Genomic DNA, 27304 nt, shown 5'->3' on the forward strand with positions numbered 1-27304 from the left:
CTTATCGCTCATGGGGATGTGCCTTTCAAAAAAGAATGCCACAGAAACTTTTTTTTTGTGAACACTGGATGTGGCAGGCTAGTGTTGCCTGGGTGTGGTGCGTAATAACGCACGGAAGGGGGGGGGGCTCTTGCATTTGAGTTTACATTGCAGTTGAATCACACTATTTTCGGTTAGTATATACTTCAGCTAGCAGCACAGGCTATGTATGTATTTGTGTGCAGTAGCATGGTGTCATTCCTCTTAATGAACAGAACAGTCTTGCAGAAAACCAGCCAACTCCTCTTCAGATGGAGGCAGTAAGCCAGTTGTTTTGTGAAATTTGGCAATGCAGACGAGTTTAGCTTCAATAAAAGGTAACACTGCTGTGACAAGTTTGGCATGAACACCACAGTGCTTGCTACTTGCTTGTGCAATGGTACAAGGTGAGAAAAGCATGAGGCAAATTGTTTCGGAATGTTAGTTATGGCAAATAGAACAGTAAAGTATATCTGCATCACAGCCTTATGTGGCAAAGATTTATGTAGCACTGATGCGAGTCACGGTTTGTAAATTTGTCGAAAAGCATTGACTGAATGCAAAGGGGATGCAAAGGTATCTTTTTAGCTACCTCACGTTTGAGCTGTCGAGGTGAGGGTGAAGTTTGCCTTTGGCAGAGCACTTTCACACCGCCTGTGTTTTAGAGAGCAGACGACGCTGCACGGCAGAGAAACACAGTGCATTTGCATGATTGCGCTCCTGATTGGCTGATACCCACTGTAGTCACTACTTCGCTGCCAAACATATTGTGAGACTGCATTGTTGAACCCACTTATAACATTATTCAAGTGCCAAGAAAATCCAATTGTTATAGCCAGGTTGCATGTAAGAAGCAGGGAGAACAAACATTCAAACACATAATTATACAGAAAGAAGTACAATCAAATGCATCCCTAGCATAAACAGTTTCAGGTGTTTTTTTACTTGGATGATGTAACAATAAGCAGCCCGTCAGTATGGCTTTTTTTGTGTGTTCTATGGTAAAATAAATCACTTACTACAATGCTACCATGCGAGATTATTGGCTGCAGCAATTAAATCTTGAGTCTTCCCTCCGAGAGGTGTGATGGAGGGGCACAAAGGCTAATGTAGCCCCCTCTTTCATTTATTTATTTTTGTAGGTGATGCGAAGGCAAGCGGTGTGAGGTATGCAACACAAAGGAGGGTGCGACAAACTGGCTTATGTTTCTTTTTGTTTTCAAGAATTTTACATTCCTTTTCCTTTTGGCGCACACACTTGGTAGACAGATTTAATTGTTAGAACCGATAATGCAACATGGAAGCATTGTAGTAAGCTGTTTATTTTACCATACAATGCATGCGAAACTTGAAGGTGCATCAACTTATTCGACATGGTTAAAACTGGTGTCACTATAGATGGGTTCAACTGTAGTTTACAGCATACCTGAAGCCGTTAGTATTTTGCAAAAGTCCTGTTTAAAAATTAGCGGTATACAGTTGTACCCTGTTACAAAGAAGTAGTAAAAAACATAAATTGTTTTATTAGGTGCAAATTGGTTGTTAAAGTACACACTGATATTGAAGAAAAATTCAAGATGGCACCTACGTGAGAGACGCATGTGACGCCCTGTATTTGCATCACAAGCAACTTAGCATGAGCAGTGTTATCGGTCGTTCATTCTTGTAAAGGCAGTCCTTTTGACATGGCCAGCAATTGATGCAGCAAGGTGAACTGTGTGCCACAACAACCCGTGTTGCATGTGTACCCACGCTGTGCAAGGCGAGGATACCTTTTGGGATGTTGTGAAGGTCATTCCATCACTGTAAAATTGCTTGAGAAGAACTCGATGTGGTGTTTTTCATTCAAACTGAAATGATCACAGTCCAAGTTTTGACATCTGAAGCCATGGTCATTTCAGGAGCAGCATGTTGAATGTCTTGCCTGTGTTTCTGAGAGGCGTTGTCTTTATTTTTTCAGGTATCACACATTGTTTTCTTGAAAAGTGCCTAGCTGTCACTTGTTTGAGGTGTGGTGAAACAGCGTAAGCAGGGGTGTTTGCTTGACCAAGGGGTAGCCATGGACGAGTGTCGCAGGGGCAAACCATGCACGGTGCTTCAGGCGTGTTCTGTTGCACTGTGCCTGCAGTTCTCATAGCGGCACGCAGCACCAAGAACCGGAGGGTCTCGCTTTAGCATAATTTTGGCTCGAAACACTATTAGTTGTCTGATAATGGCCAGGAGGGCTCGTATGTGTACGTGAATGGACAGCGTGTGCAGTGCTGCCGCTTGCTGTGGCGCCGCTAGGGGCGTGCTGTGCAGGCAGCTCGTGAGTGGGTGTTGATTGGCCTCTTGCCCTCTTTCCCCACCCGACCGCACATTTCCTTCTGAACAATCAGCAGATCCCCAAGCCCGGAGCACAGGCAGACGCGATCTCGCGAGCGGAGTCGCTCGCACTCCTACAGCAGCCGGAGTTACAGCTCGAGGTGAGCTCAGGGAGAGCTGCACATTTCCTCTTTGCAGTCCCGAAATTCTGCACCCAGTGGATGCACACCTTCTGTGGTAGATGCACGAGCGGTGATACTGTCATTCATTCGCTCTCTGGACTGAGGCATTTACAGGGAGGAGCAGGGATTACAAATACGTCAATATAAAGAGCAGCAAAGTGTACACAATATAAGTTACTAATAAACAAAACAACAGTATTACATAAAAGAAACGGCAACCTCGAACACATTGGTATCCGTGGCAGTGGAAGCAGTGTTCCAGTCTGTGCTTGTTCTTGGAACAAACTGTGTGAACTTGCTGTTGGTGTTACTCGTGCGTACATCAGCCTCAAAATGAAATGTACGATAGAGAGAAAAAGATCATATAGGTTCGCGTTAAAGTGATACATTTTTTAAAAAGAAATACACTGGCTTTAGACTTTGCAGCACTGTGGAAGGTTATACAGGTTAAACTTTTTTCTTGTTTATTTCCTTCTTAAGGGCCCAACAGCAATACATAAGGGGGGGACATAGAAACATATAAACAAAGGATGATTACAGAATGGAAAATTTAACAGAAATGAGCGATTACAACAGCTACGACAAGAAACCAAAACAAAACAAAACCATTTTTCATTAAAAGTAAATGTACATTCAAGGTAAATACAAAGTAACACAGCAGTTGATGGCAAATATTACAGGCAAGAAGTTCACATCCTGTCACACAGAACAAATAATAATAAACCGAAATTAACAAAATATTCAGGAATGTAGTGTTAAACATGCTTTCAAATTGTATGTGATACACCTGTTCAGGAGTGAGGAAGTTATGCAAAGTGAATAATTTATTGAGGAATTTCTTTGTGGTCTGTGCATGAAACTATGTGATCAGGGAGGGCATTGCACAGCACTGTTGTGGTGGGGAAAAGTTAAGTGTTCATAGATAACTGTTTACACGAGCTTTTGTTTGGCTATGGCGAGGAGATATTCTAGATTGTGGTTTTAACAGCACATTGCATGATAGTAAAGAAAACGAAGCAGGCAAAGGTATCAGATGGTGCATCGCCATCTTTCATTTGACAAATTCCAACAGCACAAAAATATGGTTGGTTAAGATAAAGTGAGCAGTGGGACATTGAATAGCTTCACACGGCTTGACAAGGCAGGTCAGTGTCCCTGTACTTGACACAGTTTACACGAGTGTGATGTCTTTTGTTATCAAGTATCCTTTCTTTTTCGAATTTTTGGTAATCTTTAAAAAATATTGATGGGCTAACTAAAAGACAATACTCTCATAGCACATAGCAGATGTTAATTTGCCTCACCAATATTGTTGACTGAATGCTGAACAAACCATTTCTTTATTCCCATGTACAGCCGAGCCTTGATAATTACAACACAGAGGGGTCTGAAAATTCATTTGAATTAAACAGCTCAAAATCAAGCACTGAATGGAAGCACTCAGACAGAACACAGTGTGGTACAATACTTGTGCATCCTGTTGAAAGACGAGCTGTAAACATTTACAGCTGCTGAGTTATTTTTCAAGCATGGTTGAGGGCACAAAAATGTCAAGATATTCTGGTAGCACAAAAAAAAAAAAAACTCTGACAGTAAAATCAATTTGATTCTTTTTCACAACTGCAGCAGCATGGAAAATTCGTTTACAGAAATTTGTTCTACGTTTCTCTTCATTGGAAGAACACCTACTTGTTCTCGATATTGACCACAGTTTATATATATGGGCAATGTCTGACAGTGGCTGAGGCTACGGGTGCACTTTCCATTCATCAGTCACGCGGCTCAATGCGCATTGTCACGAAGTGCAGATATCATACCTTTGCCCCAAAAGTAGAGCAGTGACAGTCTTGTTCTTGGCCGCTATGTTTTTAACGTAGCGCTTATGGATCAGTCCAGGAAATAGATAGACACCGTATGGCATCCAAAGTTCCTGTCACCATTAAACATTTCTTCTATTTGAGGAAGATTGAATTATCGAGCAGGTGAGGAAACTTTTTCAGAGGCTGTACTTCTGTGTTCGCAGTCTTTGCAGCAGCAACAGCGCTCGGTGCACTGCTCGGTCTGTCAGCTGTGTGGGCATGTGCGCTGCTGGCAGAACCGTAGTCAGGTGGCCTGTTCAGATTACCTCGCGCTAACATACACGAGTTTTAACTACCCGGTGTTCTTGTACATTGCAATACACAGGATGGAGACAGGACCATAGTGGCAGTTTGAATTAGCAGGAAGTTTGAATTAATGTGATTCCACTGTATTTAGACATCTCCCAAGGTGTAGACAAGACACATGATTTGGTGCCACTTTCAGCTTTGCTATAGCAAGGCTTTATTGTACAACAAACCACACATGGAGAAAGTCTACATAATGAGCCTGATCATGACCCAGACCGTGCCGTCATAAAAAGCCTGTATCATGCAGAGAGAGTATCGACAGTCAAGGTGTGTCACATGGCAGCATCAGTGCTAAGCATGCCCCCTCATTGCACACGCCTCACCGTGGCTTGCTTTGTCATCACCAGTGACACGTATGCTCTCCTCTGGCCACCAGCGGCCACCGGTGGCATAGCAATTCAAGCCTTGCCCTGGGGAACTGTCTTCTGTGTGTAACTGTCCTTTCTTCTGCAATCTAACTGGCTCACATCTAGAATAACTTTGGCTGCTGGAATGTGTGCCCATGCTTCTCGCTTCCTTACTTTCATGCTAAAATACCTTACTAACCAGTATAACATCTTGCTGCTAGTACAGTGTTACTGTTTCGAACCCATGCACCTATCCTGTAATACCATGAGTAGTGAACAGCAAGGTGCCCCCTTTAATGAGGGACACAAATGCCACTGCAACCATTTCTTGCTTTCTAACGAGCAACGCAAGCAAGTGACTGGAAGGCCTCCCATGATGCAAGCCTTTTCACCTGCAGGTCTTGCTCGAGGTCTGCGTCGTCTCGCTCGAGGTCGTACGCACGTAGTCCCTCCATTCCGCGCCGCAAAGGGTCCCCAAGCTTTCTAGATAAGAGGCGCATAACCAGGTAAATGAATTGCAAATGCATGTGTGGGCAGGGCTTTCTTTTCCCAGGGTGACTAACAGGTGGTGTGCTTGCCTCTATTGGCCCATGTCGGCAGTCTTCACTGTGTGGCTGATGGCACACTCAGGAAACAATAATTTCTGGTATACATCTTTTTGTTCAATATTATGGAGGTGCACTGGGGGACTTGTTTATTTATAAATACAGCAGAGGGCATACAAAATGTGTGAAGTGTCAAAAAAGAAAGTTGAAACCGTGTGGTTCATTCATAGTAAAACAAAATACTAACATACAGAATTGAAACAGAACTTTTTAAAATAAAGTTTAACTGATGTGAAGATGCTTTCTCCAGTACTTATCCCTTCAGCACATCAGACACTAGGGGGTCAAGTGGCTGTTGCAGTCTGCTTGCTGATAAAATCTTTAAAATGCTTTTTAATTACTGGTTTAAGGCCCTTTTTGCCTTGGCAGTATTGTAGCAGGGCACCACAGTGGGCTACAGCAATTTGGGCAACTTTGTAAATCTCTCCAGAGCTCCGCCTTCTTCCACGTATATTGGATTCCTAAATGGGGCAGCACTGGAAGCGCTGCCCATGCTAATTCTATTGCTCTCGTGATTTCACTTTGATGAGGCATCCAACTTGTCATCATGCACTAGTGCTGCAATCAGCCTTGAAACCAAACGAGTTGGGAAGCATCACATGGGCAGTGCTCTTCATGCATCCAGTTTTGGAATCTAAGCAGAAAGAAAAATGTGAATTTTTGTCAAGTATTTTTCAAATTTAAGATCATGTTTGTTTTTGCCTTCCTCCTGTGGTAGTACTGCCATTGCAAGTCCAGAACCAGTAATCAAGAAGTTAGGCTATCTTAGTTCTCACCCATCTAGTGAACAGTGAAGAAAGCACCCTCTCACCCGTTTCTTTAAAGAAAGAAAACATAGCAAGGGCTGTAGAAAGTAACAACAACAGCTTTAAGCACAACCAGTTGAGGGCAGTGAAAGAAGGCGGTATTCTTTCACCATCCTCATGTGGTTGTGCACTTGAAGCCTTTGTCATGTTTTACCAACACGCCCAAACAGCCGCCACGTTAGTGTGTAAATTGAGCATCCTCACACAGGTTGCAGCTGCATTGGATGGAACACGCAGCGCACGCGACGTTGAAATGAGCAGGTAGCCCTACCCAGTGTTGCCATTTTACCAGAGATAGATGCCCCTCTAGATCCATGCGATTTTAGTACGCAATGGATGTGGTTGTTCAAATACATTTTAGTAGACAGCAACACTGACAGCAAAATATCAACAGAAATTGTTCCACAGATATTGAATGGTGTTTAGCAGACAATGCTGCTTAAACCAGAATGCTCTTGGTAGAGTACTTACATAAAATGCAGTGGGTAAGCTCATCGGCATGCACTTGGACAGCGTTGGCCAATGTCCACACGTACGGCAGCCTCGATAGCAAACCGAGTTCAAGTTCAAAGCCTTGCCGGGACTTCAGAACGCCAATTTTTATTCTTTCAAAGTGTGTGACAACATATACACAATTGCAATAATTGTCACCATTGGTTTGGCAGCATCCCCATGAAAATACTGGTCTTTCGGCATCTTAGTTTCGAGGTCTATTTGCAACAAATGGGAATGTGTGCACACTTAGCTGCATTCACTTCCTGGTCACAGGATTATGCATGCCACACAAGAATGTCGGAGACTAAGCATTTAATTTCTCGTCTGGTGACTCGTTATCACTCCCTCAACAGGTGAAACCACTTGTGACCTAATTTCTTGTCTTTTGAGCTGACGACAATTCTCCACAATGAAAGTGTGTGAAGGCACAAGGTTGCGATACTTGGTCGCCCTCGACCGTGGATTTAGTGCCTTGCATATCACATCCAAGCTTCTGAAGTGCCCATACCATGCAAAAACACTCTTCGTGGTGCTAGAAGCCTCTTCTCGCAGTGTCAGTTTTCAACTGAGGTACAGCACAGGATCCTCTTCACTGCTTTCGTTAATTTGGGCAAGGATGACACCTTGAACACGGTTGCTGGCGTCACCCGAGAGAATGCATTCTCTGCAGGAGTCTGGCGAGACAAGTACAGGCTGTGAAGACAAAGCTTCCTTTTCAAGCAATCCACATTTTCCAAATAAGCTCCGCTAATGTTCAACTTTCATGCAACTCATGCATTAACATTTTCTTTCTCTTGTCCACAAAGGACCCACACTAATGAAAAACAACAAGAAATGTTGCCAAAATTACGTGCTTCAAACTAATGAAGATTTGAGCTTATTTCTCAATACTACTACGCCCGCTCTAAGCGATTCTCAAGCGCTGCTGTCTGATAAACACACGTGCAAGACACGCACCAATACTTTGCTTCTTTGTGTCTGAGCATAACACTCCTCAGAGGGACAGTATTAACCTTTCTAAATTGTGCAGTTCAATGGCTCCTCTAAATAACGCATTTTACTTTCAAAGAAAAAACTCCCGAGCCTTTAGCGAACTGATACTAAAGCGCGCCACTACAGGTTTCTAACAACTAACCTGGACTTCGCGGTGCAAGCGTATCTAAAAGAATGAAGTCCATCTGCTTAAAAAAACGACATATCGAAATAGAAAGTTTCCAAACTTTGTGTGTGCAAAAATTGTCTCCTTAAGCCATACTCGTGGTGGGCGCTGTCTGAACACTCCTGTCAAACTTGTCAGTCCGGAAATACAGAGGTCGCTTATGTCATTTTCCTCGCTGCAGACCCCAATACTTTTCGTACTGTCCACCTGCTTTTCTGGCATTGCCCTTGGAATGCACTTCTTGTTATGACCAGGTCGCGTCACCTGACCACTGCATTCTCCCGTGTCATACAGGCTAATACTCAAGAACTAAACGAGGGGTAACTTAATTGACCTCTGGATTTTGTCCTCCTCTGCGCCGAACGTCGCTTTCTTTTCAGCCTCATCTGATGACACGGGCATGCTCTAACTCGAAACATTCCAACCGGCATACGCACCTTTCTAAATATTTCTTTGCGCTCCTCGTAGGATTTAGTGGCTTTAGATTTACTCGGCCACATTGTCTTCTCTGCTGCAATTCTGAATTTGTGACGCCTTTTTCTCTTGCCACTGTTTTTGGTGTTCCGTTTGGAGTGCCTTTCTTTTGTTTCTGTTGGTGGCTTCTCAGCCTGACCAACTTCTTGAATTTCTGTTGAGGAAACCAGCAAGATTTCATCCTCCGACTCAACTATGCCTTTCAAGCTAGCTGTTTCATCCTCTTTCTACACACTGAGTTCTTCATCATAATTCAGCGTCTGAATCGGAAGGATTTCCTCCTCTGGCTTAACTACACCTCCCGAGCTAGCTACTGCATCCTCTTTCTTCGCACTGTGTTCCCCATCGTAACAAACTGCCAGACCTTCTTCCTGAATTTCAATCGAGGAAACCAGTTCCTCCTGAAATTCCTCTACGTAGAGCTTGTATTTAGCGAGCAAAACCGCCTTCACCAAACTGTACCTGCCTGCCTTGGCTGCACTCAGTTGGACTACGACCTGCACAACTTCTCCCGGCATCAACTCAAACAACCGCACCGCCCATATGTCCTGGTGAAATGATCGCTTCTTATAAATCCATCATAAATTAATCAGGTAGAGACCGGTGTCATCGCCTGTTTCGTATGGCTGAAGCAAACTCGTAATTTTCACACTTTTAATTTGTGGAGGCACCCTGCGCATTGATCTCGCAATGTCTAGTCTTATTTCCACGAGCTCAATTTCTTGCTGCCTCTTCTTCTCTCCCACTCTTTCTTTCCTCTCGCGCTCCATTATGTCACGCTTCTTCTCTTCCTCCCTCTCTTCCTTCTAGTGACATGTCTTTTCCCAGGCATCCATGAGCTTGTCCTCATCGAAACCCACTGCGTCAATCGCCATACGAATCATCGACTCTGTTGCGATACAACGCCCATGCTCGCAACACTCCGCAGTAACTCCGCCTCCAAAGCCCGATGGTTTGGAATATGTGGCAAGAAAGCAACCTGCGAATGCAAGGTCGCCGTCGTTGTTTGGTAACCTTGGCTCTGGCCCCCCTTTTCATCCTCAGCTCGGGCTACTAGGTAATGGGGGGGTGATGGCCTTTTTTGGGACCCGTCAAGAGTCGGTGTCCACGCTGTGTTGATCTCCGGATAGGTGCTGGTGGATTGGTGAAGGGTTGCCTCGTCGCAGACGTCTGCTGAACTGCAACTCCCAGATTGTCGTCGTTGTTTATCCTCTTTTCATCCTTAGCTCAAGCTGCCAGGTAATGTGGTGATGGCCTTTTTTGGGACCCATCCAGAGTCTGTGTCCACGCTACATTGATGTCTGTACAGGTGCTGATGGATGGGCGGGTGTTTGCTTGTGGCAAACGTCCAATTGACATGTTTGTGGTGTTGAGATGCAACACTGTTTGAAAACTCCACCACAAATTCACAAAATTGCAGATGCATGGCAGCGCCTTCTGTGGAGTACTGTTGACTTTATTTTCTAAGCACTAGCATTGTAATACAGCCAAAACCTGCAATAACAAAATCACTGGGCAAAGCAAAACAGTGTTTTTATGGGGATTTCATTGGCACGAGAATGAGACTGAAAAGACAGAAAAATTTTTTCCAAAAGTTGGTAAGCTTACTTTGCCAAGCCTAGCCTTGCAGCAACTTGATAGCTCTGCCTTCACACTACAAAAAGTGGTCCACGTCATAGTCGTACTCAGTGAAAAAACGAACTAATTGTGTCAGAGGCGTCTAACATATCATTCTTCTTTTGATGTTTTACTCTTTGGTGGTCCTTGGCATCATCAGCTTTGCACAAGTTACTTATTATGGCTTCGTCGGCCGTGTCCTTGCGCACAATGTCTTCATTCGCACAAGCAAATTCGGCGGTGGCATTGAGGCCATCTGGAGCTTCGTTTTCTGCGGCACAGAGTTTGCCCCATGCATTGATCAGCGGTTGTGGCACTGCGCCGGCAGCACTGTCACCGAGTGTGCCTTTGGCAAAATGTTCCTTCATTGCCACTGGATCAGCGCATTATGCCTGCCAAGTGCCGATGAAGCCGATATGCTTAAAACATTTGGTGATCCCAGCCAGACACGTCGCAACCCATGCGGCCGCCACCATCTGAAGTGCCCTGAACAAGTCCACGTTGGTGGGACGCTCAAGCTGAATGTTTGGCAGCAGACACCAAGTCAGCCACTCTCTGTAGGCGCACTTGACGCTTCTTTGCACTTGGAGCATTTCCAAACTCACCAGGGATGGAGGTCTTGTTTTTCAAAATAGTAGATAACGAGCTGCACATAATTCCAAATTCGTTAGCGATGTCCATCTTCTTCCTGTTCTTTTTAACCTGGGCAATAATTGCAGCCTTATCATGTAGCATTAAAGATTTCCGCGTCTTGGGGGGGGGGGGGGGGGGGGGGGCTGAGGCGGCATCTTGACAGGCTGGCAAAGCAGGCAGTCCGATCATCCCACGCACAGCTGATGCGCCCTAGCACCAACCCTCACACACCAACCACACTGTGCACACACTATCATGTGTGTAGTACACAAAGCACAAAGTGTCATCGGTATCGACACGTGCAGTTGTCGATTTGGCTAATTGGCGATTATTGATCTGTATGCCACGCAGGTGTTCTGCTCCACATTAGCTCATACCGTGATGGCACACAGGAGATGTTGTTTCTTCTTTATTTTGCCCTTTTTTTTTTATCACATTTCTGGTCCCGAAACTGCACAGTACTCGCCCGTAGCAAAGGATAAATCAAGATCATCATCATTATCATTGGCGTCGCCTGTTGCCAAGTGCAGCTGCTCTGCTGCTGTTCTTTTTGTAAACAAAAATGGCAGCAAGCAGCCACACAAGCACGTGCGCAATTTAATGGCCCAATGCATTTGTGCATTTTTTCGACACCGTTAGCATTACGCGAGTCGATAATATGGGAACTACTGTTTCGGAAAATTTAGTTAATGCGGGATTGCAGTCAAAAAAGGTTTTGTTGTCAAGAGATATGAAATGCATTGATGTCTATAGGCGTCCAACAGGGATCCAAAAATACTCTGTTGCAGAGTTTCATTGCCTCAAGATTTTGTTGTCGCAGGCTTCGACTGTATAGCTGACCTGGACCAGAAAAATTTTATTTCGACAGAAATGTACAACTTCGCATCATGTTGGTAAAAGTGCTGAAACACGTTTTGCAAAGCTTCTGCTTCCCAACACAAATTTCAAATCTCGCGACCTCTCGACAGCCAATCAGAAACTCAACATGGCAGATAATGGTAACCGTACAGCACCCGTGCACGTCTAGCACGGAGCCCTTGGAAGACTTTGTATCCTCGTCAAGAAGTACGAAAACGAACGTCTCTGCACGATGCTCCTTCGTTTTACACGGACGTAGCCAAGCAAAACATGTCTGTGCGAGCGGTGAATTCGCCACAGTGTGCCGTGCAGTGATGGCTCGGCAGCAGCCTCTGGTTGAGACAGTAGGTCTAGCTCTCTGACCTCGGCAGTCACGGCTGACTGTGCTTGCGATCCTGCCAATACTCGTCATAGTGCACTTATTTTATCAACATCATTAACATGGGCTTAAATAAGTTGGTTCTCTCGCAATCATCGGTGCAAAGAGCAAATGTACTACAGTTGAGCCCACTTATAATGACCGTCACGGTCATGCAGAATATGTTTGTTATAGCCAAACGTTCATAATAAGTGGACAATCAAGAATATAGTAACGAAATGGCAGGAGCACTTATTGTTTCCCAAAGAAGTCGGTAAGCTTGCTTTGCTTCGTCAATGCTGAACCAATTATTGCGATTTCAAGATTGTTCAAAGCTGCAAAGTGCTCATCACTGAGAGCTTTGTTGCAGACTAGCTGCTTCAGTGAGGTGATGTACTTGACTTGGTGGGTGAATGCTTTTCGTCGGACAAAATTCCATCAGATTGTTGCTCGCGGTCACACCAGTGGTTTAGTACTGGGCACTACTCAGTGGAATGGGAGCATGCTCAACATAATTTTTTTTCTGTTGATTATTATTTCGTGCGGAAAACAAACAGTCACCGATTTCTATGCCTCCCTCGGCAGTGGTTGCCTCAGCTGGATGATCGGACCGGCGGCAACACCGGCTGCATGTATAGCAGTCTGCTCTCTTGGCCACCGTCGTCCAGTTGCTCGCTCCATCGTGCAGCAGTATCAGGGAACCGATCATTTGTCCGGCGTTCAATTCGACGCCTCATTTTGTCAGAACTCATAGAATTTGTTATAAATTGTTTGGGCGGTTGTCAAAACGACAAGTTGGACACCAGATTAGACGCTGAATCACACCACATGTCCTGCTCCCACAGGTGAAGCATCGCAAAAATCGCACTTCGTTTGCAAGAACAACCAACTCTGTACATTTTGAAGAAGAACGGCAGATTGGGCGATTTGGTGGTTTTCCATAATGTTTGAAAAAACAGCACTAAGAATGTACACCAAACAGCAGAATAGAGGATGGGACACACACAGCACCGTGTGTGTCCCATCCTCTATTGTCCAGTGTATAGTGTTAGCGGGTTTTTTCTTAACATTCTGCACATTTTCTTTCGCACGTGGAAATTTGTAAACACGTTTAGGCGCGTTTATGACATCTGCACTGCGATTAACGCACCCGTGACCATCTAGCTTACTGTGCATGTGAAAGTGTGTTAGACTATCTAACTTAATGTGGCATGCTTTGAAGTTCATCTGCTCGCTCCACACACATTCGAGGACGATTTTAATCTAGCTTTCCCCGTGTGCCATAAGAAATTGCAATGACATGCTATTAACGGTGGTACTAAGCAGTAACGCATGTCACGCAAACCACAAAGTAACGCGGAAGTTTGCAAACCGCCACAAAACGTTTGCCGCACATAGCCAATGAGCTGGTATTAAATCCAACTTTCACCTGTTACTGCAGTGGCCCATTTCTTGCGGCGATTTTCGCAAGCAGGAACCTTTAAAAACCTGAGCCTCCTTTTTATATGTTTTGGTGCAACCCACTACAATGCAGCTTGTCTGCATACTGCATTTATTTCCTTGCAAAACTGAACCGCACCTGCACCGACGAAAACCCAGCAGCCCAACTTGCAAAGGCTGTGACGTGAGGGCCTATGGGAACTAGCTTACGATTTTTTATTTGCGTGCAGCTTAGGGCAGAGTTTGTTTCAAAATATGCAAATACTGTCGCCAACCAAGTTTCAGAGCCCGATTTTGTGGACCCACTGGATTATTTGGACGGACGCCCCCAGCAGCACCTCCCACTCCACTGAACCTGTTTGTAACCCGATAATGCCTAAAAATAGCTCCACATCAAGCATAACTGCAAAAAGTGTTGACATTTATCTTTGGCCATGTAGAGTACATTTGCATACAAAAAACAATAAAATCTTATATGAGTAACAACCTAATTACTGCAGTTAATTATAACTCGCAGTCCACACATGAAACTTCACTCCAACCTATCAGAAATGCTAATATGGGCATGCGTTAAGTTTTCTGTGCTTAAATAAGCATTTTGAAGCATCAAACAGGGTTAACAACTACCGTATTTTCTGGCATTGTTAGTGAATATTTCATAAATTCACGAATATTTCAGCAGTGTGTCTGTTTCCAGCATTCCTACAGAACAAAAGCTGCGAATTATTTGAACAAACGATCTGCATCTTAAATACTAAAGCAATCTTTAGTATTTCGAACTGAAATTTGGCATCTTTGGGCTTGGCGCCTAGTATTTTTCTAATCTTAATGTTGGCAGGTCCAGTTGCACTTGCTTCCAGCACAAATAGGATGTTGCTTCCTGCTCTTTTTTTATGCGAAGCATATTACGAGAGCTCAACCCAGCTCCTCAGGCGCGGCGGTGTCGCCTTCAATACCACGTGACACCATGACGTCACGACAGAGGAGAAACGGGGCTCCAACTCGCGCCGTCGCTCGCGGCGTTGCGGTGGTATATAAGCAGCTGCGCTTGTCTCTGCTAGACACTCACGAGGTGAGATGCCTCCTGGAGACAGAGCTGCTCGTTGGAATGAGAAGCGAAGGTTGCGGCGTGCTACAGAGACTGATTTTCTAGGTGGCTTTGGCTCAACTCTTGCAAGATGGGCTGGGTGGGAATCGAACCAGGGTCTCCGGAGTGTCAGACGGAGACGCTACCACTGAGCCACGAGTACGATGCCTCAAAGCGGTACAAAAGCGCCTCTAGTGAATGCGGCTCAGGCGTGCATCGCTTGCTCAGGCGCACATTTCGTTGCCGCGCCGAACGCTGCGTTGCTCGACGCTTACCGCGTCCAATGCGGGGCGTGTAGTCGCTGCGCCGTAGCCCATTGTCTTACACCCCTTGGCGGGTCGACGGGAACGCTGTCGCGTTCCACTCTTGAAGGCGAAGCAGAGTAACGCATGAGTTGTTTCTTCGTCTAGCCGAACCAAATATAGCCAAGCAACAGCAGTTCACCAGGCTAAACAGTGGTTCAACAACTAAAATAAAGGCTAGTATGCTTCGCATCCTGGGCTTAACCTTAGCTAAGCCACAGCCATTTTTTTTAAAGACGCCCCACATGCAAACTGTAATTTCTGGCCCCGTCACCCTGCTACACACACAAACATGAGGTGGCCACATCTGCACTTTGTGTGGCCACGTCTCCACCACTCAACTACAGAGCTGCTCTGACCTTCTCGTGCACTATCATGAACTGATTCACAGTGGTGCAAATGAATCAGCCAGACAGTACGCAAAGTAAAAGTGCATGGTTAGTATCTTACTGCTTGTAGTGTTTTTTTCTTGGGGAACATTTACTGGGTCCTAACAGATTTCAGGTGTTGTGTCAATGGAACGTACATAAAATACAGTAGCAAAATGGCCTGTAGGTCTTTGAAAGTGTCTCTTTGCAATGCCCTTTAACATTAAAAATGTTTAGAGCAAATAGTAGGCTTACAAAAAAAAAAGAGAAAAATAGCTTTTGCACATTCAAGAAGATTTTTAATGGTGCGTTAGCAAAATCCCTAAAAAAATGGCAACACTGGGTATAACTTTCTGTGTACTTTCCACATCATATTATTGCCGCATCTATCAGTTTGGTCAGACCGGACAGCAATCACACATGCATAATTATGCCATTCTGTGCTGGCTGTCATTGGCAATAAATGAAGGTATCATTTAACCATGACATATGTATATATTCGCATCAGTGTCATGCAAAGTGTAACAAAAAGTGTCATTTTTTTCAAGTACCATATTTACTCAAATGTAACACGACGGTCGACTTTGCAGTCAAGCAAGATAAAAAAAGTTAAACCGTGAATATAACGCGGGATGAAAAGAAGACGAAATGGTGCCTTTATTCAAGAAATCAGAATTCGGAAAAAAAGTTCTCTTGATTGATCCTTCTCAGAGATATTTTCACTTTCGCAAAATTTTGCATGACATGGCACTGAAAAGGTCCCCAACAAGTGTTTTTGGCGCTGTGCCAAGCTCGCTATCAATGCCGCTCTCAGTGGTATCTTTCGAGGGATTCAGTGCCGGGACAAGCCAGCCTCGCAAAAGCGAAACTATCTCCAAAAGTGATCACCCGAGAATCACGTCATGTTCAAGCTTGTTTGAGGCTAATTCTTAAGAGGCCGCAATACCATATCAATTGGGGACGCTACCAGGCCACTACGAGGTCCATGGAGCCCTTCCCACCAAATTTGGATTACCATCCGCAAATCGATTCGTTGTCATAGAGCCACGGTGGAGTTTACCATCCTCTCAGCTATCAAAATTGTTCATCTCTCGAAGCAGGCGTCAAACAAAATGTGCTACGTCGCCATAACGTCACAAATAAATGAGAGTCGAAGTGTGAAGGGCCACAGGGTACTGCCGCACCGTAACCGTAACACCAGTAACAAGTCACAAATATAGCCTCCGCTATAATTTCCATGCCCACCAATCGGCAGCGAATGCAATACAAGCCGGCCATCGAGCCTCGTGCTCGACCTCGCTGTTGGTAACGCTGCCGTCCCAGAATTGAGTGGGCAACTCTCCCAGCCGTGAAGCTGTTTACAATAAGGCACATGGTCGTTTCAGCACGCCTTTGAGAACCCTTGGTAATTTAAGGAAGCATTTCTGAAGTGTGAGTGTGCAGAAAGATGCAACAGAAGTAGTCGGTGGTCGAACACGTTACAAAAACCTTTATTTATTTAATTTATTTATTTATTTATTTTTTTTTTACCCATTAGAGCTTCAGCACATTGCGGGAAAGGGGCTTTGTTGCAAAAACCTTGGCAAAGTCATGCTTGGTAATCTTCATTGCATAGTTCACAAATAATGGCCTGAGAAATAGGTCAAGAGAAAGTCCAAAAGCGTTTCGTGGTGCCCTGGTATTTCACACGCAAAAACTTCTTGTTCGCAGAACACTTAGGCAGCCTTAGCCATGGCTTCTTTGAGCGGATGTTGCAAGTTCCTCCTTTTACAGAGAACTATGTCAACAAACTTGCTCAAGCAGTACAATGCAGTGAGAAGTTCTCTAAAGGGTACAGGAGACTGCCTCTATCCTGGTGTCGGATTGGAGTACCTGACGGTGCCGAGGAGGCAGGCTTTGTGACTAAGCTGAAACACTCGTTGCAAGCTATGTTCTCAGTGACAGTTCTCGCAAGGTAACTACCTACCATTGCGAGAGCTGCCACTTCAGGCATGGGAAGCGTTGCTTTATCTCTGCTGAGAAGCTCCCTGAGCACTTTGGTCGCTTCGCTTGGAAACTGTCCAACAGCACTTTCCATCGGGTAAGTCTCTTCTTGCACAGCAGTTGTCAGTATGCTGTTCTCCTCTGCCGCCATGACATTGCTGGTGGTCGAGCCCTAGCAATACCCTTCTTTAGTGTGTACCAGGCATACCAGACAGCATAGCTTGGACCCCTGTCTGATCGCTGCTGCCTGCCGATTTCCTCAGCCACCCAAAGAAGGATTCTATAGTCAGATGACATCTTCCTGGTAAGAACAAAGTGGAAGCGCATCTCCTTAAGCAGGTGGTGGTGGTAACAACTTTATTGAGATTCTGCTCAGTTATCTGGCAGGCCCGAGTCCTAGGATGGCCTTAAGCAGATAAATCACACATTCTACATTCGAGCATGTGGTTACCATCAGGGCTTCGTTTCTCTCATTAGTTAGGAACTGCTTTGCTAGGCACTGGTGCTTCATGTCTTCCAGATAGTCCAAAAAGGTTGTAGCGAGCCATTCTAGGTAATCGTCGCTCTCAGACTCGAACTGCTTTCCTTCAGGGTTCCTTTTGTGGATGGGCTGAGTGCAGTTACTGACGTCCCTTGGAACAAACTAACACTACATTGTGTCCACGAACAGCGCAGTTGGTCTGACATGTGCGGAGCTAGCGTCGCATGTGTGGCCTGCTTGTTCTCTTATGAGCTTGAGTGCAGATGACGAAAACAGCCGCACTGCTCTTTTCACACTGATTGCTTCCAGATTAGTTGGAAACACCTGTCAAAGGTCTCGCAAGGGGGTCATCACACTGCGGTTGAAATGGCTTCCCTTGACTTTCAACAGCTCGCCTTTTAGGTGCTGGCGGATCGTTCAAAGCACTGGCCTTCTGTTTCCTCGAGGCTGTGTCACTTTCTGCGTTTTTCTGTGGTTGAAAACACGAAGGGTATTCAGAAAACACACTCAGCATGGCACCTTTTTGAAGCCCTTTCATCTTGCATCCTTCTTTGAACTCAGAAGCAACAAAATGGTGACTGCACACAGTGGAATAACACAATGTTTTATTCAGACTCCAGTTATCTCTTGAGATAACTTTCAGTCACTGTTCGCGTAAGGCTACATCAGCGAGAATTTCGTGATACGAAATACCTGGCACTTTGCATTTGCTGAAGGATGTGCAGCAAGGCATTCAGCAGTACGCCATCTCGTCTGAAGTGGCACTTAAGCACCCGACATATCCATTGTTGCAGAAAAGCAACAGTGGTCAACGAACAGTGAAAACGCAATGCAGGAACAGCTGCGATCAAGCAGGTCGAGACACAAGTTCACCCGGTTCATTTCTCACGGCAGTCGCACCACAACAGCAGCAAAAGAGCATCCAATGCATGGAAGGCCACCACGAAGAGTACTCGGTGCACTTTCTGCTCATGTTGCAGTGAAGGACAACAATCGAGCACCATATCATGCACAGAAGTCCACTACAAAGTTCACTCTGCATGCTTTCCTCATGAACAAACTGCGCTGCGATTGTGGGGCAAGCGTGCCCCTGCTAGCAAAATAAGTCGACTGGAGAGGATGACAAGAAAGGAGGTGGCATGGGCGCGCCATAGCTGATGGGCAGGCATGAAAAGTATATGGGAGGCTTTGCATAAGCACAGCGAAAATGGCATCTATTCCAACAAAAACCAAGTTTGGTTTTGACTTGGATAAAAACTGCGAGATTTAAGATATTTGTTTTAAACATGATGGTCAAGATCAAGCTACAAAAATCATAAAAGAACATGTTACAGGCGAGTAAATAATGTACTGTCCACACTGTGACAAGAATTATTAAGCCTACTCCGATTTCACAAAAACTATTAAGTGCTTGTCAAACATTTTAGCAGTTATCCATCTTTTGTCTCTTCTACGCAGTTGTAAAAGTCACTGATAAGCTGATATAACCATGTTTGAATTGGCTTGCATGTATGCAGCCTTGTAATTGCTGCTTATAGATTGTCAATCTCCATTCCGTTATGGAGAACTTATTCTAGCACCTAAAAGGACACACTAAATTTTTGATAGATTATGTGCATATAAACTGATGATGGTATTGACAGAGCAGCTCAGTCATGGCTACGCATTGCCATTTCATGGCAAAATAGAATTCCAAATTTATTACCAATAGCGGCAACATTTAATTTGACCTGCCCAGCGAATGGGCTCCTTCCTCCCATGATGGCTCCTTCTTTGTTTGCAACCCGCTTGCATCACTGGTGTTGGTTGCACGTCCTTTCTCCCCCATTTGGTTTGCTGACCTGAGCGCTTTACATTCTTGTGTATGATCCTTTGTAGCAGGCATCTCAAAACTGAATGTCAGCAGTACACAGTTGCAGTACATTGTAATGAAAGCACCTTGTGCAGCATTAATTAAAAAAAGTGGTGTCATTTAGCAGGAAACATTAATTTTAACACTTTGTGGGCATCTATCTTTGGTAGGTTGCCACGGTTATGCCCTCCATGAGCGTAAAGCCGGGGGTTTAGGATCCTAGATGGTGCGCATTTAGGCATTAGTCAGTGTTTGTTTCATGGGGGGCACAGCTCTTGGGTGTTGTCCCTGTTCTTTTGAATTTATGTTTTCACTTGTGCTTGGTTTGGGTCCAGGGCTCCCGATGCTAAAGTGAGGTACAGCAGCAGCAGAAGTCGCAGCAGCTCCCGGCATGGCCATCGTCGCCGAAGGCGGTGACCCGCCATTTTTCTGCCTTTGTTGTCTTTTCCTTTTTTTCCTTCTTTTTCCCCCCGTTTTAAGTCTCTCTCCTCGTACTTCTTAGAGAGGAACTGGGAGACTTCTGCCACGATCTCATTGTTACACATATTCATGGCCTCTGGGAGGACGAGGAGAGAGATTTTACCTTTTATGTTGACAGCATAGTAGCACCATACATAGCTTATGGTGGACTTTCCATCCAGAAAAAAGCGGCAATAAAGTAATGGTTTCATGTGTGTTCTGTTTGGCTTATGTTGGCAATTCATTATGTGGTTTCATTTCATACTGTGAGTGAAGTAATATTTGCACTCGGGAAAGCAGTACACAGTGTTACATGTGTGTATACTACTTTAGAACTGGTCGTCCAATCAGTTTCTGGATGAACATGACTGGCAAGTGTTAGATGTTTTCGACACTATAACATGTGTCGGTGACCTGCGCTTTAATATGCTGCACTATTAGTTTTCATTATTGTGGACGCAATGCCTGAAAACTTTGTTTTGCATTACTGGTCCTTGGTTGTACACTAGCAGTGTATTTCTTTGCTGCTTTTTTGCCCTGCTAGTTGTAAAGCAATTGCTGTAAGCAGTGGTGTTGGAGGTAATGCTCCATCTTGTGTCTTCCCCCTGACTGTGGGTAACCCTTGGCGTACCCTTTTTTGTTTGCAAGCAAGTCCCATGGAATGCAGAGGATGGACACAGGTGCTGCCTTTTTGTTTTGTGCCATTGCTAAAGTGTACCTGGCATCATGAGCCAGTTTTTCAGGTGCATGCTCTCGCAACAAAGCAGACATGTGCATGACTCGTGTGTACGTTAATCATAGGTTGGAATACATGCCAGATTTTGTTGCATGTGTATGGTTGCCAGTGGTGTAATGCAGCAGCCACACATTGAGTGGAACAAGGATGCTGCACCCACGAGAAAGCGTTTATGCACAATGAGGAGGAAGTCTCGTACTGAAAAGGCTGCATTGTGAAGGAATTGAGTGTTGTAACGACACGGCTGACGGGAGTGAAATAGGTACAACCCATAGTCTGCTGCAGTAATGCACATTGAAGAGAAACAATTGAGTAGATACTTTATTCCAGCAAACCAAGCTAACACACGAAAGACAACGAAGTGCCAGTGATCATTATGTAGAGATGAAGAAGAGGTTCATGTGAATGCTTGCACAACTGCCCCCTGTGGTGCACGAAAGCGGCCAGCCTGTCCTCAAGTTGGCTATTTGCAAAACACCGATTTAAGGGCTTGAGGCAGGAGTCCTGCATGATCTGTTGCACAGCAGTGGCGGTCAGACCACTGTGTATCAACAGGTAGTTCATCCATGTGCTCTGCTGTAAGAATTTGTAGGGACCAATGAACCGAGATTTAAGCTTTTCAGATAAACTGGGCAATTGAACAGAAGCCCAAAGCAGCACATCGACACCAGGGCAGTAAAAATGATGCAGTGAGTGACATTGTAACAACTCTTGCAATCTCCTTGGCTCACTTTGGTGTTTACAAACACGCTGGTAACGTCGGCTAATCTGTTGTACTGCAGGCACGACAACACGGATGTAGAAGGCACATGACACAACATGCAGCCCAAACTTCCAACAACAGATTTGCACTTTTCACAGCTGTACTTGTAGTACCACTCAAAACATCGCAAGACACTGGTATGTTGCTTAGGTGAGCACAAACAAAAGCTCAGATACCACAAGATTACTAATAAAGGTTTCATTTAATGCATGTGAGAATATTCAAGTTCTTTCATCGATAATGATATTGAGGGTTTACTGACGTATGTTTCTAGCTTTCATAACCGAGCGCATCCTTTGGCACTTGTTTCTGCCCGTAACATTTTCCTTTGTATCTGGGTTGGCAGTTGCTGGTATCGGAGGGCCAGGAAACTGAGATGCCAGATTCTTTACCTTAGTAATATGCTACCTTAACATTAATTTATTACTGGTTTACCAATACAACACGTGGTGCATTCAATGAAATTGTTTTATCTTTCCACTTGTAGAAAAAACTAAATTGGTCAAACTGATATTCAGAAATGATAGTTTAAAACCAGACATGTATGAAAGTAAAGAGCATGGCATCTGCGGTTTCCTTGCCATCCACTGCCACAGTAAATAAGCAGTTACTACGGGCACGTGCGAAATGAGGTGCTCAGTTATAAAAGCTATAAATGGCAAGGCGGTGAAGTGCGTTAAAGTCAAAAGGAGCCACTGTCGCAGGCATATAGTATGACTGAGAGTCGGCCTAGTTGAAACAGATTCATCCTAAAACTTTTTGTGCGCCAACAAACGGGGACGAAGAATAGAAGCACAAGGACGGGCGCTTGTGTTGCTTAACTATACATGCTCCGTTATGGTATAAACACCGAAATGCCTATAACTGTACTGGTAGCCATTCAGAACCGTTTCTCACGTTACTGAATCAAATTTTTCAGTGAAGCCATTTATGGTTAGGGTACCGTGCATTTTTCCGTGTCCGTCAACAAATTTGTGAGCAAAAACTATCGGCAATGGCTCATGCCATTGCTCGCTAGTTAAAGGGCCCCTGAAACGGTTCGGACAAATTTTGTAGACGCATAGGGTACAGCTTAAGTAGAACATTCGCACCACAATTTAAGTGAAGCGTTACGTATTAATGGAGCTACAAGCGATTAGAAGTTACCCTCCTCCCCAGCCATGCTTTTCCTCCTCAACTCGTTCGCCGAGCGAGCTGGGCTAAGCTCCACCTTCACTGCTCCTGCGTCACGATGCGACGTCACATCGTCCACTTCCGGTTGTTTTGAAGCCCGCATCCGCCCGCGCGAAACCTCCGCTAGCCGCTTGGCTGTCGACCCCAAGCGAGAGCTATCGAAGCAGCGTGCGTTGCGAGCATTCTGTCGTAGCGCCGAACGTGTCTGGTATTCCGTTAGCCCCAGGCAAGCTGGTCATATTGGCAAATGACAGGAGGCATAAACTCAAGCTGATGAAGGAACTTTGGCGCAGACGTACGTGAGCGGCCTGATCGGTCTGCACGGTCCAGACATTTGTTGGCGCAGCGCTTAACCAGCCAAACAAAGCGCTAATATTGCTCTAACCAAGTGTAAAACATTTTAAACATTTATAACAACGTGTTGATGATTACACTCCTGCGAAAAATACGCACCAGCAGCAAAAAAGAATACGCTTCGTTGCTGCTACTGTGTATGGTTGAGCTCTATGCCACCAGGTGGCTGCACCGTGCAGACCATTCACCTTTGCCCTTCTGCTCATCTCGGCTCATCCCGTTACGGCACAGTCAAGCGGCCAGACCCTGTCCCCTTGTGCTTACGTTTGCCCTAATACGGGACTCGCGAGACGCTAGTGCGTTAGTAATCTTCCGGTGTAAAGTGACGGCCACAAACGTGCAAATCCTGGCACCGATCGGATAGCGGCAGTCCGATGCGCAGCAGCCAGTTCGCTCGTACGCTGCCCTGCAGAGGGACACGATGTCGCAGCTTGACATATTGCCAGTCGCTACGTTTACAGTCCACAAGGCAACAAAGTCGAATCATAGTGCTCGCAAAAAGACTGAGACCAACTCTGACCGCGGAGATCTCGTCAAAATGGAGTACGTTGTAACACAAGCAGACGACATTTGCTGTGTGCCGGAAGTGCTTAAGTGTACTGAAAAATTGTTCTTGAGCATTCTCTTTCTGCTACTTTCTCTTCATAAAAACAAATTAAAGGGCCCCTAAAACGGTTCGAACAAATTTTGTAGGCGCGTAGGGTACAGCTTAAGTAGAACATTCGCACCACAATTTAAGTGAAGCGTTACGTATTAATGGAGCTGCAAGCGATTAGAAGTTACCCTCCTCCCTAGCTATGCTTTTCCTCCTCGACTCGCTCGCCGAGCGAGCGGCGCTAAGCTCCGCCTTCACTGGTTCAGCGTCCCGATGCGACGTCACATCGTTCACTTCCGGTTGTATAGGAACACGCCCCCTCCTGCGCGAGACCTCTCCGCTAGCCGCTTGGCCGTCGACCGAGAGCTATCGAAGCAGTGTGCGTTGCGAGCATTCTGTTGTAGCGCCGAACGTGTCCGGTACTCCGCTAAAAACAGGCAAGCTGGTCATTTCGGCAAATGACTGGAGGCATAAACTCAAGCTGATGAAGGAACTTTAGCGTAGACGTACGTGAGCAGCCTAATCGGTCTGCACGGTCCAGACACTTGCTGGCGCAGCGCTTAACCAGTCAAACAAAGTGCTAATATTGCTCTAACCAAGTGTAAAGCATTTTAAACCTCTATAAATCAACGTGTTGATGATTACACTCCTGCGAAAAATACACACCAGCAGCAAAGAATACACTTCGCTGCTGCTACTGTGTATGGTTGAGCTCTGTGCCACCAGGTGGCTGCACCGTGCCGACCGTTCACATTTGCCCTTCTGCTCATCTCGTGGCTCATCCCGGCACAGTCAAGCGGCCAGACCCTGTCCCCTTGCGCTTGCGTTTGCCCTAATACTGGACTCGCGGTTTGCAGGTCGCTAGGTTTGCAGTCCACAAGGCAACAAAGTCGAATCATAGTGCTCGCGAAAAGAGTGAGACCGACTCTGACCGCAGAGCTCTCGTCAAAATGGAGTACGTTGTGACACAAGCAGACGACACTTGCTGTGTGCCGGAAGTGCTGAAGCGTACTAAAAAACTATTCTTGTGTATTCTCTTTAAGTTATTTTCTTTTTACAAAAACAAAGTAACTAACATTCCAACTATTACGAGCATCATTTGTTCACCATAAAGTTGGAAAAATTATCGACCACGCGCCCTGGTCAGCCAATCAGATAGCTCGCCCATGTGACGTAATATGGGTTATTTGCATCATATGGGTAGGGGCGGCTTAAAATTCCGCCGAGCAGTGCGCTGAGATCGGCAGCGATGTGTATTTTTAAAACCTTATAATAAATTACACGCTTTACGTAGAGCACTTAGATGCATCAATTAATAATCAGAAGAACCTACTCTAACGACTCAGTACGTTTGTAGAAAATCGCCAAAATCGTTTCAGGGTCCCTTTAACTAACATTCCAACTATTACGAAGATCATTTGTTTACCATAAAGTTTGAAAAATTATCGATCACGCGCCCTGGTCAGCCAATCGGATAGCTCGCCCCACTGACGTCATATGGGTTATTTTGGTCATATGGGTAGGGGCGGCTTAAAATTCCGCCGAGCAGTGCGCTGCGATCGGCAGCGATGTGCATTTTTAAAACCTTATAATAAATTACACGCTTTACGCAGAGCACTTAGATCTGTCAATTAATGATCAGAAGGACCTACTCTAACGACTCGGTACGTTTGTAGAAAATCGTCAAAAGCGTTTCAGGGTCCCTTTAACGGTTGTCTTCCACAGCTGGCTCCACTGCCGCTCATGCTAGCGTTCTCGTACTGCTCCTCCCTCTGCGAAGGCGCTGACACGGCACTGGCCCACTGCCAGTCGGTGCAGTGATTCTGGTCTCAAATTGTTTGCCTCAATATATCACAAAGTGAAAACGCGAATGTATAACTCAAATTAATGCAGATGTACAAAAATCTGTGTGTATCTTTCGTAACTATGGCCACCGATCAAGGCAGTTAATGTGTTCGTACCTTAGTTCACCAATTCTGTCACCTTTGTCGGGTGCTACGCAGCCTGGGTGGTCATCCACCTTCACAGAGTGGAATGGCTCATGATTTCTTCTTTATCCTCATCGTTATCCCCCCACCCCCTCGGCGATTCTCCCGTATTTCGAGGTCCACAGGTTGGCAGGTATGCCAGTAAAAGCTAACCTAAGTAATGTATTTTGTTAAAAGCAACATGAAGAAACCTTTCTTTGTTGTTTGTGAATTCTTTTGTAATTTTTTCTTTGCGTATGTCTACGACAGTTGCATCAATAATAGACAGTTTTAGTATAGCGTACGCTATTCCATTGCGTACGCTAAAAAATAGCGGGTCATCACTGCGCATGCGCTGAACGCTAAACGAAATAGCGGTTATAGCGGGCGTGCGCAACGCAAACGAGTTAGCGTTAGCGTTTTTGCGGGGTTTGCGGGAAATATGGCGGCGATCCCGGCTGCCCGCTTCGAATTGAATTTGGCGTTGATTTTGTAAAATGCACTTCGTTCGTAGCAAATGACTGTGTAAACGGCTTTCGCTTAGTCTCAGGCCGCTTCGACGACAGAGTATTATGGATAACTTCGTGGTGTTTTCGAGATCGCTTCTCGTTTCGAACGAGTCGAAGCCTAACGAAAGCAACGTTCGAGATGTCAGCGCCACCTATCGCTACAGGCGCGAAATAGCCGCAACGACGGGATATGGCCTCAGAGATCCGAAGATATCGTCGGCCAACTAAAATTGTAGAAAACGTGCGCAGCGTACGCTATAATATAGCGTACGCTAAGCAGCGCACGTTTTCTACAGCTTTAGTTGACCGGCGATATCTTCGGATCTCAGAGGCCATATGCCGTCGTTAGGGCTATTTTGCGCCTTTAGCGACAGGTGGCGCTGACATCTCAAACGTTTGTTTTGTTAGGCTTTGACTCGTTCGAAACGAGAAGCGATCTCGAAAACACCACGAGGTTATCCATAATACTCTGTCGTCGAAGCGGCCTGAGACTAAGCGAAAGCCGTTTACACAGTCATTTGCTACGAACGAAGTGCATTTTACAAAAGCAACGCCAAATTCAATTCGAAGCGGGCAGCCGGGACCGCCGCCATGTTTCCCGCAAGCTCCGCAAACCCCGCAAAAACGCTAACGCTAACTCGTTTGCGTTGCGTCCGCTATTTCGTTTAGCGTTTTGCGCATGCGCAGTGACGACCCGCTATTTTTTAGCGTCCGCAATGGAATAGCGTACGCTATACTAAAACTGTCTAATGTCAGGTGTTTGAGTGACTTCAAAATTGTCAATTTCTATTTGCTCTATCTTTTGCGTGTCTTTATTTTTTAATAGCGCAGCTCTTTGGTGCCTGTTCCTGCGTCAGCATCGTCCCTAACCATCCTCATAACTGAGAGAACGAGCACAGCAAAAGGATTAAAGATGGCGATAGCACAGAGAGCGCGAGCAGAAAAGCAGTGGAGGAGGCTGTGGCGAAAGTGTGCGAAGCATAGTGCCATGCATGACTGGCTTTGCAGCAATGATGACTATGAAATGGTGCCAGAGTAGCGCACATCGTCTGTTCACTGAAACCGTATATGGAAACAAAGCGCTGCATGGGCAGAGGTTTGTCTGCGGCGTCTACTGTGAATCGCGCCCACACGTCACCCACGCGCTGCCTTGCGATCTCCCACTTAGCGAGACACTTGCGCCACACTTCGCGTCGTTTGCAAAGTGCCAC

General features: G+C 45.4%; 1 protein-coding gene across 13 annotated transcripts in view; it reads left to right on the forward strand.

Moving 5' to 3' along the window:
* The window catches only part of LOC135896760 (SRRM2 protein homolog rsr-2-like), a 249410-nt gene extending 229194 nt beyond the window's left edge, over positions 1-20216 (forward strand). For 7 of the 13 annotated variants that reach the window (XM_065425259.2, XM_065425260.1, XM_065425266.2 and 4 more), the window contains 3 exons: positions 2397-2483; positions 5418-5525; positions 19873-20216. In XM_065425259.2, coding sequence (XP_065281331.1) covers positions 2397-2483; positions 5418-5525; positions 19873-19954 — 277 coding nt within the window. In that variant the 3' untranslated portion in view covers positions 19955-20216. The remainder of the gene's footprint in view (positions 1-2396; positions 2484-5417; positions 5526-19872) is intronic. The other 6 variants (XM_065425267.2, XM_065425262.2, XM_065425261.2 and 3 more) reach the window with 5 other exon arrangements.
* The last annotated feature ends 7088 nt before the right edge of the window (positions 20217-27304 follow it).

Source organism: Dermacentor albipictus, chromosome 2 (genome assembly GCF_038994185.2).
Source record: "Dermacentor albipictus isolate Rhodes 1998 colony chromosome 2, USDA_Dalb.pri_finalv2, whole genome shotgun sequence".
Classification (NCBI taxonomy): Eukaryota; Metazoa; Arthropoda; class Arachnida; order Ixodida; family Ixodidae; genus Dermacentor; species Dermacentor albipictus.